Raw genomic sequence first — 12,379 nt, 5'->3', positions numbered from 1 at the left:
GCATTTTTGCATAATTTATTGCATTTTTAAAAAAAACTACTTTAGACAAAAATTTCTAGATACATTGTATAAAGACAAAGAAACAAAGAAATGAACATGATTTATTTCACACAGCTCAATATAATAAAAATAAAGATAAAAGGTTTTCGCATTGAAAGTATACACCGGTACAATTGTAACATTATTTTATTCGGGTCATCGGATTTCACATACGTTTTGTCAATACTGGTACAATATAGTTTCATTTCAACCGTCATTTCTTATAAAGGAATCATATTGTTTTTGCTTATGGGTGGATTAATTGACTTCAAATAGTTATAATGGAAATGTTTGGGTGTTGATACATTTATAAATGCACAAGAATGTATCTCATACCTATCATAACTCTTGACGTTTTTATATAAATAAATGATGTCATAACACGTGTACTATGTAGCCAAAGTTAAAGTTTTTTAATAACATTTTTTTATATAGACCATCTCCTTATATTTCATATAACTGATGCATTTTAAACCATTTGTATAAATCTTTTATCAGCAAAAAGTTTTGTATCTTACAATTTCATTGGGTCGAAAAATAGATCAAAAACAATTTCATTGCAGCTACGCAGATATATAAACCTAATGTTATTGAAGCCAGACACGCTAAAATATTGAAATTTATTCATGTTTAAATATCTTAATTATTTTCCTTGAGCCACGCCTTTACAAAGCATCGGTCCTCCTTTGTGTAACAGCATTGGTGGCCATACAACATAGTCAACCAGTTTGCCAGTTTTTGTGTATGTCCTGAATTTGTCGACATCAAAAGATTTCCCATCCACGTCAGATGTATCAAAAATGACAGGTGGATTCTGTGAATTCATCAGCCAACAGATTTCAACACACTTCTTGATAAACTTCTCTGTGTACTTCTTTTTCGTAAAATTCAATTTCTTTTCGCCTACGTAATTCTGTCAACGAAAGATACAACACGTAAACAGATTAAAATGTATGTGAAATAAGTAAAGAGTGATGGATTGACATTAAACGGAAAAAGATTCGGACATGTTGTAAATTTTTAAAGTTGTCTTATTTAGTGTAGACAAAGTATAACTACGATGCTATTAAAATATTACCTGAAAAACACTTTCAATAAGCATTGGGGCGAAACTCTTTCTAACTTCCTTTAGCTGATGTTGGTTGATAGCACCAATCTGACAAAAACAATTTTAAAACTAATATGAACGAAAGTACAAGAAGAATATGTAGTCAATGCTCTTGTAAGTAACATCCTATAATGATGTTCACTGAATCATGTTAATAGAATATCGCTCGTTTCTAATATTTTTCATGGATTTTTTTTATTTTTACATACAAATACATTCTAACCTTGACAGTACTGTTTGAATTCCAGCAATTTTAAATTACTCTGTTATTAATAAAGAAATGACAAAATACGCTTGATTATATATGTATATCCTATGAATAACATGATAGTCAAAACAAATCAAGGCAAATCATGTTCGAGTCATGATGCACAGACGACTTTGCTTTTTCAGGTCTAAGTCTATATTATTCAAATTCGACGGGTTTATCATTAAGACTGAGCACTTTTACATTGATTTATTGAGCACTTTTACATTGATTTATTGAGCACTTTTACTTGATTTATTTTGTAAAATGTACTTAAAGATATACAAATACCTCATTTAAACATTCTTTACTATAATACTCTTATTTTGAGATTTAAATTTACTACAAGTTATAACAGGTAGGAATCGCTTCTTACATTGAATAACGACTGTAAGTTTTAATTAAATGTATGCAAATGTATGCAAAACAAGAGCCATGTCAACATGGCCATCCCCCGCCGAATGTGTTTGCTCATTGCAATTGGAAGAATGTATATGTAGTACAGCAGAATAATTCCATTTTAAGAGGTCTTTTGGTAATGAAAACTGATGGCTATAGTGATTACAGATTTGAAACCTATGTGAATACTGATGGCTGAAAATAACAAAGGGCAATAACTGAAAAATAATGCAGGGTAGGTTATCATTCTTGTGTGCTGCATCCCTCCTCAGTAAAATCTATCCACCTATGAAGTTTCAAGTTGATACCTCAATACTTTTTGAGAAAAAAATTGAATTGAAAAATTAAGTATGAAAAATAACAAAGGGCAATAACTCAAAAATTGTAAAAGGTAGAGTTATCATTCTTGTGCACTGCACACCTCCTGAGTTAGATCTATGCACCTATGAAGTTTCATAATGATATCTCAAAGGCCTTTTGAGTTATGCTCTGGACAAAAATTAATTTTGAAAAATAAAAAAAGGGCAATAACTAAACAATTATGCAAGGTAGAGTTATCATTCTTGTGCACTGCACTCTTCCTCAATGAGATCCATCCACCTATGAAGTTTCAAGTTGATACCTCAAATACTTTTTGAGATAAGCTCCGGACAAAATAGTATGAAAAAGAACAAAGGGCAATAACTCAAAAATTGTACAGGGAAGAGTTATCATTCTTGTGCACAGCATTCCTCCTCAATAAAATCTATCCACCTATGACATTTCATGTTGATATGTCAAACACTTGTGAGTTATGCTCCACTCGGGTGAAAAATTAGGTATGAAAAATAACAAAGGGCAATAACTCTAAAATTATGATAGGAAGAGTTATCATTCTTGTGCACTGCACACCTCCTGAGTGAGATCTATGCACCTATGAAGTTTCATTTTGATATCTCAAAGGCGATTTGAGTTATGCTCTGGACAAAAATTAATTTTGAAAAATAACAAAGGGCAATAACTCAATAATTATGCAGGGTAGAGTTAGCATTCGTGTGCACTGCACTCCTCCTCAATGAGATCCATCCACCTATGAAGTTTCAAGTTGATACCTCAAATACTTTTTGAGATAAGCTCTGGAAAAAATAGCATGAAAAAGAACAAACGGCAATAACTCAAAAATTGTATAGGGAAGAGTTATCATTCTTGTGCACAACATTCCTCCTCAATAAGATCTATCCACCTATGACATTTCATGTTGATATGTCAAACACTTTTTAAGTTACGCTCCACTCAAAAGTTGAAGTTGAATGTTGATATCTCATAGGCTTTTGGAGTTATGCTCTGGACAAAAATCAATTTTGAAAAATAACAAAGGGCAATAACTCAAAAATTATGCAAGGTAGAGTTATCATTCTTGTGCACTGCACTCCTCCTCAATGAGGTCTATCAACCTATGAAGTTTCAAGTTGATTACTCAAATACTTTTAGAGATATGCTCCGGACAAAAATGTCGGACAGAAGGTCGGACGGGCGGACGGAGACTATTTCTATATCCCCCGCCGCCTTTTCGGCGGGGGATAATTAACGCATATGCATTCGCCATTCTGAAGGAAAATCATATTGCTAAAACAATATGTTGACACTTTATAACTATATCAATACAATGTTTGGTCGGTACAACAATTTTAATTCAAGATGGAAAAAGGTCAAGGTAATAAGTTACATTGAAAATTACACAATTTTCAGTGAAGTTCATTTAGCCAGATATTTATACATATCAGTATTAAAATAAGTTTAAAATCCTCAAAGTGATAAAAGCAATGATTTAAACAAGCAAAGCCGATATTTATTCGGCATAGACATCAATAATCTGCAATTACCTTAGCCGATTTGGGTCTCGCACTTGGCAAATTCGGTAGTGTCATAATACTGTTAATTACGAATGTTTTCTTCATGTTCCGCAGATTACTTCTTACAAAATTCAGAAACATCTTGAAAATCATGAAAAATAGCAACTTTGAAATAATCTGCAAGTGTAGGGTGTTTCAGTCGTGTATATATATATACATTGCTGTCTAATCAAAGGAAAATAACCCTTGTAAAAAAGATATACTTGACTTTTTGACAAGTTTCCCTTTAACATGATGACTTTCCTCAAAATCTTTCCGAAATAAATGTGGCAATTATGATTGAAGGGAAACAATTCCTTTTAGGTAGATTGATATTAAGTACATTATTATTCTCCCTTGAACTGCATTATCAATTCAGGTTATCGATTTTTGAACGTTTTGTATTTTATATGTGCTCATTTTCAGTGTCTTTCTTAATGATATTAAATTATATAACTATGAAATGTGTGTGTATATTTAATGTGTATCTTATACTCACCACCGACTGCCCTTATGGGCGAGTCCGCCAGAAGAGTGTTAACTAGTTATTTTAGATTTTTGGAGATAGTGCAAGATGCAGATATAGAAAGATACCTCAATTCCAGAAGTTTCTCCTGGTTCTTTAGCGTGCCAAGTATGTCAGTGGACACTAAAATATCACAGATATACACAGGACTCGACACTTTGCTGGACCTACCATAACCAAATCTGTGAGCTATTTTATCAGCTTTAATAGTGTCACGGTATATGTACCTCCACATACATGTATATATTGACACGTGTTGTAAACTTAAGACACGATGCTATAATGATAAATGATATAACTGTTTTACCAGAATTCACTTCATAGAGTTAAAAGTATTCGAATCATGAATAGAAAGACCAAACAAACTTCATGGAACGATAAGCTTACTTATAATGAAGTTGGGTCAAAGAATAAACTTTACACACAGTAAGGATAAAACTCGGAATATATCACGTGCAGTAACAGTTTCTATGTCAAATGTCACGTCGGTGGCGGCGTGGCCGAGTGGTGAACGCGTCGGACTAGTAATCTAAGGATTGCTGACCGTGTGGGTTCAAACCCTGTCAGGGGCAAGCCGTTGTTTCCTTGAGCAAGAAACTTTACATTCATTGCTTAGTACTGGTTGGTTCCAGGAACGGATTCGAGAGTGTTTCAATAAGCTTATAGCTTCCAACATAATCGAACTAAAATAAATTTGTATAAACCAAATGTCACGTCATATATGATGGGTAAATGAAAAGAAAGACCAGTAATTAAAATGTTATGGAACTATACTGGCTTACTAATAATGCATCCAGATCATAGAATAAATTGAACAGACAGTACTTTGAACACTCGGATCATGTCAAGTGTAGTAAAAATTACGTAACCAATGATTTACTTTTTATAACGCCATATGTGACGTCACATATATATGATGGCATAAACACCTCCACCCTGAATATATTATATTTATGCATTTAGTAAACTTGAATCACGGTTCATTCAAGATGTTAGTGTTTACCCATGGTATGACGTCACATATGGTATAAAAATACACCATTGGTTGCGAAATTGTTACCGCAGGTGATACAAGTAGAGACTTTGATGCTAAAGCATCAAGTCGCCGGATAGAAAAATGATTATATTATCATAAATTGAGCCGTGACATGACATTTCCAACATAGTGGTCAAATTTGACATTTTACTTTTTTCAAAGATTCTCAAAATGCAATCTTTTCTAAATCATTCAAGACAAATTTTATTATCTTTAGACAAAGAAAACTTGATTTATAACGCTTTTTAACATTATAAGTGACGTCGTTTTATTTGACGGATTAAAAATGCAACGTGAATAAACTGAATCATCGTTTTGCTTGACATATACTCCTATATACATGTATCTTAGCATGTAAATTATTAACGTTACTAACGACGAAGCTCACATTTTTATTGTTAAAGAGTACCGTGTCAATTGTAAGCCATCTTAAGTACATGTAACGACTTGTTGCACGAATAGACATATACAAGTATATGGAAAGCCTTGACTGTCTTATTATTATAAACCTGAACGTTGTTATGTCCAACTAGCAATATATTGAGTCAACCTTTCCTTATACAATGTGCACTCATTAATATATTATGTGGATCCATCTTTATATGTAGTCAACTGAACAATATTTGATGTCAATGTGTCTTTATATGATGTCAATATATCATTATACGTTGTGCATTTTTGAATATAGTATGTGGAACCATTCTTATATAAGGTCAAAATACTCAGGTAATGAATGTGCACAGAAATAACAAATTTATGTTTCAAAAAATTGCAGGAATAAATAAAAAATGAGATATCACTTTTTGAATACATTCAAGAATCATCTTATTTCCAAGACATGATATAAACATACAATTTAAATACTGCGTAACTGTGATATCATATCCTCAAAGCAGCACGCTCAAGAGTTTTGTTCTAATTTTCATGAAAATTTTAGATATATGAAAAATAGCCCTTGCTGTGTTAGTAACGCAGTAAAAATATGTGAAAAAAATCTGAATGCTCAGTCAAGCTTTGGTAATATTCGTCTTCTTTACGAGAAATTGTTCTGGAATAATGGTCGACACAAGGTCATCTGATAGGTTCTAGGACGGCGTTATTACCGTGAATAGTCATAAACGTTTTACTCAAAAATGTGCGTACATGTAAATAGAGGATATTTAGTTGTTCTGTAAAAATGCTATGTTATATCACACAAAGAAGTAAGAGAATTATTTTTCACGAGTGCGTATGGACATGTTGATGGATTGTCACGTCGTTGTGTGATTATATAAATGTACATGTATACCATATTGAAAAAAAAAACAAGAACAAAAAGAAAAACAAAGCAATCAACAATATAATACAGTAGGGGCTATTTTACGTAGATTGTAAGTGTCGTTTGCAATATGTAAACTGCTTCCTTTGTTCACTTCACAATATTGTACTTTTAAATACATTTTCCGAATTGTTATGAAAATAAACATGGATCTTGAGGTATGCTGCCTTAACGATATCATAACATTATGTTTAATAATGAAATTTTAGATATCTCAATACTATGTTTTTCGGGGTCATTCAGCACGTAGCTGCAATTTACTGAAATTATCCGATTTAGTCTGAATCACTCAATTTTCATTCAGTTTTACCTGATTATCATCCATTTCCGGCTTCTTTCAACAATTTACGATGCCATATTCTCAGAGACCAAAACTGGTATTGCAATAATTATTATAAAACAAGACAAAATTATTTCGGTTTATTTTCTTCCCATTTAATTTTATATAAAGCAGGAATGTATTTCAACAACTTCAAGTGTCTTACTCACATTCACTTAACAGAACAATTGTCTCTTAATTATATACTCTTATTATTTTATGTCCGTTAAGTTAAACAATGATACCAACGTAATGTAATATCTTCCTTATTCTATTGACATTAAAGTGTTTATTCTGATTTATATAATGTATATCAGCCCCTACATGTTACTATATACATGTATATGATTAAAGAGAAATACTTGGAAAACAACTTGACATTGGAAATAAAATAACAATCGAAAGACTAAATGGGATTATTGTCTAATTACTTAAAGTAAGTAAGCCCTGAAAGTGTTCACTGTCGCAAGGACAATATATCAAGTGTCGTTTGAACAGATGAAATTAAATTTGTCAACTCATAAATTTCCTTGAAATTCTCTTTCTTATGGTACTTAAAATACGATTGAGCAAATGTCTGTCAAGGGTTAAAGGTTTCCCGAAAAAGTTTATCAGCGCAGTTGTTACTTAAAAAAATGAGTTTAACAGCGGAATAATGTCATCATTGCGGAGGAAAAAAATTACTTTAGTGCAGCTTTGAAAGAACAAGATACACAATACATTTATAGGGAAACTTACGGAATCATAACTTAATACGTAGGCCACAAAAAATCGGCAAAGCTATGTTAACAACACTATAAGTGATATACTCTGAATACTATGGGTTTTATATCACTAAATAGAAACCCAGACTTTCATTTATAAACATAAACTATTACAATGATTTGACAGAGTATTTCTTGCATATCAGACTGGTGTTTCCGTTAATTTTACCCATGCCGGATATTTCATCTGTCATGGGGGTGCCAGATGAGTCGCGTGCTATACAATGGCATGCTTTGGATGACGTTATTTCGCCGTTGTGAATGAAGTTGTAATTTCATACGCTACTGTACGAAAATAGTTACGGGTGTAAGGACATAAATTTCCAATCGGATTGGAATATCCGTCCTTCGGGAACCTGCCGATTGGCGAGTCCCCTGGGGACGGATATTAAGATCTGTACAGCTATAATTAATTTCAAGTAACAGTCCAAACAGTTGACAAAAAATATCTTATCGTTAAGCAACAGTAATTCCTAAACAGGTAGCTTAGTGGGCGAATTAAAGAGGTAGTACGTTCGATTCCTAATTTATTAAAACATATTTTAAACAATATCTCGATCTGTTCTTGATTATCCTTTTAAAACATCAATACGATAAAGAAAACAACAATGTTAAATTAAAATTATCAGGTTTTGCCATAAAAGCAGAACACAAAACCTTTAACTGATCAAATCATCCATTGCAATTGTTTATTATTCTCTGTATAGCCAAATGTATGGTAGAACAATAAAACTCAAAATATGTGTACTTCAGACATGAAATATGCTAAAATTGTGTAAATGCATGTCTGCGGGGGTTAAACCGAATGAATAGGCAAACACGAATGGGCCAAAAACGAACAAAGTATACTTGACCGTGATGTGTAGTATATCTTTATACAGATAAAGAGATATTTGAATGTACAAGTATATTGCCGGACGCTTGCATATATCTGTCGATGTTTACCGACGATATTATCAGTTTGCAATTGACGTGTTAATAAATATATGTATAAATATATATATAAATTTCTGAAAAATGATAGATCAGATTATTTTTCCCTGAAAACTACACAGTGATGATTGGAAAAGCACGCGTTATATCATTAAGAAATATTGGCGTCAACTTTGACGTCGCGTTTCTACGATTACGTCATTTGACCACTATGTTGGAAATGTCATGACACGGCTCAATTATTTAAGAATAAAAAATGAGGAACAATAAGTTGAGTAATGTTTGCCCCTGAGGCTTGTATGGCAAGTGATATGCTGGTGATTCTTCTTGTAATTGTAATTTATACATATACTGTTGTACATTGAAATCCGTAGGTCTATGGGTTACTAGTTCAGATTCCGATAATTACCATCAAATAATTACCGATCATCGAATATTTGCAAAGTGACAATGAAATATATATGTTTAATTATTGCATGAAACAATTCAATTCTACGTATAGGTTAGTGTTTAATAATACATATTAACAAAAATAATTGGTCAAGCCTGCCGCAGGCAGGCGACCAATTATTTTTGTTAATGTGTATTATTAAACATTAACCTATTTAATGATCAACATTATTTTTTTCAACCAAAAACAAGGCATTTCTCTAAATCACCTATAGCTCGCCCTTTTGCTCTAAAAGATGTCTACACCTTGTCAAGTTTCTAACATGTCACATTTAGAAAAGCTAAATGAATGGCCTTTTCAACATATAATTAGGCCCATTTTTTACTGAAATGTCACATAATTTATACCTTTATCTACAGTAAGATTATCATGTTTCTATAAAATATCTGGGGAAAAAAACAGCGAGGAAAGAAATGCAAATAGGTAAAAACAATGGAGTTAATGAAATGTGTAAATCATTTTAAAATAAATGGAAAATGTGTTAGCTTTAAGTTATTCACTAACATTTAAAATCCCTATTGATTTGCTCATTTGAAAAACAGTTGACCTTCGTTTCTGTATGTCAATTTTACGGAATGCCGTTAGGGCCATCGCCTATGAATGTGTTGATCTGAAACGCGATAGTCGATAATACGATAGTGAAAACGCGAAATCACGAAACTACGATGGTGAAAACGCGAAAGTACGATCATGAAAACGCGATAGTACGATGATGAAAACGCGACAGTACGATACTACGATGATGAAAACGCGATAAACACGGCAGTACGATGGTGAAAACGCGATAGTACGATGATGAAAACACGACAGTACGATGGTGAAAACGCGACAGTACGATGGTGAAAACACGATAGTTTATCGCGTTTTCATCGTCGTAGTATCGTACTGTCGCGTTTTCTTCATCGTACTTTCGCGTTTTCACCATCGTAGTTTCGTGATTTCGCGTTTTCACCATCGTACTATCGACTATCGTGTTTCAGATCAACACATTAATAGGCAATGGCCCTAACGGCATTCCGTACAATTTAGGTTTACAGGTGGTGTATTCTTAATATCAAGGATTGTTAATGCAGTTACTATCGACTTAAAAAAAATAATGTTTTGGTTACTTTTCTAGAAAATATAAAGTTTAAATCAGTCAGCAATTTATAACAGTTATGTTTCGATATAATAAAAGTTACTATGTAATCATTTGTCTCTGCGTGCCCCACATGTATTATCTATGTAATAAATTAATTGATTGTATCCTAACATTTAGAACACCTGACCTCCCTTAATTTTTTTACGTTGGCATTGTTTTGCTAACCTTAGATATTTTACAATTCAGAGTGCAAACCACACCTCTAACTCCTCCCTAATATAATGCATTATTGAAATTTGTTAGACTGGTTACAGGGCTGGGAATCAAAACTGCGTCGTATCCTACAAAATGTAAACAAACGCCGCCATCTTGGAACGAAAAACGTATGTTTTTGTTCATAACTCTTTTTGTTGGAAATGACTGAAAACCAGATATATGTATTAACACGCTACACTATTTTCCGCATCGTTCGGTATATGTTGCTTGCACAACTATTTTGTAAAACAAAAGTTATAGCGAACTTGCAACTCGAAGCGGAGCAGAATTTTTATGAAATTGTGTGGATACGACGCAGTTCACATTGCTTTATCTATCGTTTTTCCTTCAAATCAATTATATACTCGTTTTGAGAGTTCACCATAAACTTCAAAACATAATTTTGCATCATTTACTAAACTTTCATTAAAAAGAGATGTTTAATTTCCAAGAAAATAATGATTTTTACGAAATGATACGACGCAGTTGAAAATAAAATATGATACGACGCAGTTGTATTTTCATTGCAGGCTGCATATTGGTTAAACTATTTAAATTATTTGCTAGGTATGCTAATGACGTCCAACATTTCTTGTTTACATCTTAAGTCAAAAGCAGAGCTAGGTCACTCATTGGTTCCATAAAAATGTAAATGTTATACAATTCTATTTAGGCTGCATTTTTCGATCGCATTTTAGTACCAATCATAAGCATCTACAAATTCCGAAAAGCTGTATCAGATGCAATATATATTGAAACACGTGATCGCACACCCATATGACAACGTGTTCCAGTGTTACCTTCTAAAATTGTTCCCGTGAGTTCGAAATGGGAATGATTACTATTTTTGATACAAAATTCAATAGTCCAGTGTAACTTCTCCTGGACCCTGTATTAATCAGGAATAACCTTTCAAAAAAAAAAATCGGAAGAGAGCTATGCGCAAATTGCTACTTATAATTAGCAATAATTTCCGTCAATTCCGTTATTACTTATGTCTTTTACGTGCTGATTTTATTGTATTCATTTTCTTAATAATCGGTGAGATCAGATGTACTTTAGTTTTTGAAATGAACATTAAACTTTTTAAATTATATTATAAATGGTTAAGCTACAATATACTTTTGCAAGTAGATATTGCGTTCCGTTTAGTCATTTTATGTTCAGCGCCGCGGAACTTTACCGCTGATTTTGTAGTATTGCATTTCTTTATCGCCGATGAGGAAAGGTCTACGGAATGTTTTTGCTATATTTGCAGTTAAGTGTCATTCTTCTCCATTAAAAAACTTTAATTTTCAAAATCGTGTTACATATGATACAACTTCAAATTATTTTTTTAAAGAAGGTGTCCGTTTTGCAAAGTTATTTTACGCTGTGCACCGATAAATTTGATACAGATATAGGCAGACATGATCTTTCAACAGTATTGAAGAAGTTTTCACAATATTAAACTCAGGTTTAAATTCAGGTCAGATTATCGCATCGAATTTTCAACAGACTAGAGACATCGCATCTTAACATACCTTCATACTACAGTGTTATTTTTATTTGATAATGAATTGCCTGAAATTTCAGAAAATGGCTTCACAGAGGATTACCCCCTGTTTACATTGAAAATTTCTCTGCTAGTAATACCGAAATAAGAAATTTAAATGTTATTCTCTTTATAATTAATTCAAATATTTATAATTTAAAACTTCACGCCAGAAGTTAATAAAAAAAGCTGCTTATTTGTATAGCTGACATTAACAAATTTTGTTGAAAAAACAAATCAGACAGGTGTGTCCAGCCGAGGCCTGTTTATGTTTACTGAATTCAAGTCACTTGACCTGAACTTCTATGAATTCGAAAACCACCAAGGACATTCTTTCGTGTGGAAAACCTATCAAACTAGTTTCAAAATGTCGATGTTTCTCTGCAGGTGCAACATTTTGCCTGAAATAATGCACAAAGGCGCACCGGAGGTCCTCGCCCCTAGTTAAGCTAATGTGTAGAGTGAAAGTTTGAGAACAAACCGCAAAAAAGCAGTCAT

At 32.7% G+C, this 12,379-nt stretch overlaps 1 protein-coding gene across 1 annotated transcript; it reads right to left on the bottom strand.

Annotated features, from left to right (window-relative positions):
- Positions 1-294: 294 nt before the first annotated feature.
- Positions 295-3,724, bottom strand: LOC132737103 (uncharacterized). Its single transcript, XM_060724340.1, has 3 exons — positions 3,656-3,724; positions 1,118-1,195; positions 295-952 (listed from the first exon to the last, which is right to left on the bottom strand). Exons 1-3 carry the CDS (start codon positions 3,698-3,700, stop codon positions 683-685), a joined length of 393 nt encoding a protein of 130 aa, XP_060580323.1. The 5' UTR covers positions 3,701-3,724; the 3' UTR covers positions 295-682.
- Between the last annotated feature and the right edge of the window lie 8,655 nt (positions 3,725-12,379).

The sequence above is a fragment of the Ruditapes philippinarum genome, unplaced genomic scaffold, assembly GCF_026571515.1.
Source record: "Ruditapes philippinarum isolate M1 unplaced genomic scaffold, ASM2657151v2 ctg14801_1_1_1_1, whole genome shotgun sequence".
NCBI lineage: Eukaryota > Metazoa > Mollusca > Bivalvia > Venerida > Veneridae > Ruditapes > Ruditapes philippinarum.
Note: the sequence above shows the minus strand (reverse complement) of the source record. Positions and strands in the feature narration are given on the sequence as shown.

Bases quoted from the DNA above. Each gene is read 5' to 3' on its own strand.
- LOC132737103 (XM_060724340.1), bottom strand. From the start codon at position 3,700: ATGACACTACCGAATTTGCCAAGTGCGAGACCCAAATCGGCTAAG. The intron at 1,196-3,655 runs GTAATTGCAGAT...TGTTTTTGTCAG, and splicing joins CGAGACCCAAATCGGCTAAG to ATTGGTGCTATCAACCAACA. The intron at 953-1,117 runs GTAATATTTTAA...TTTCGTTGACAG, and splicing joins TTATTGAAAGTGTTTTTCAG to AATTACGTAGGCGAAAAGAA.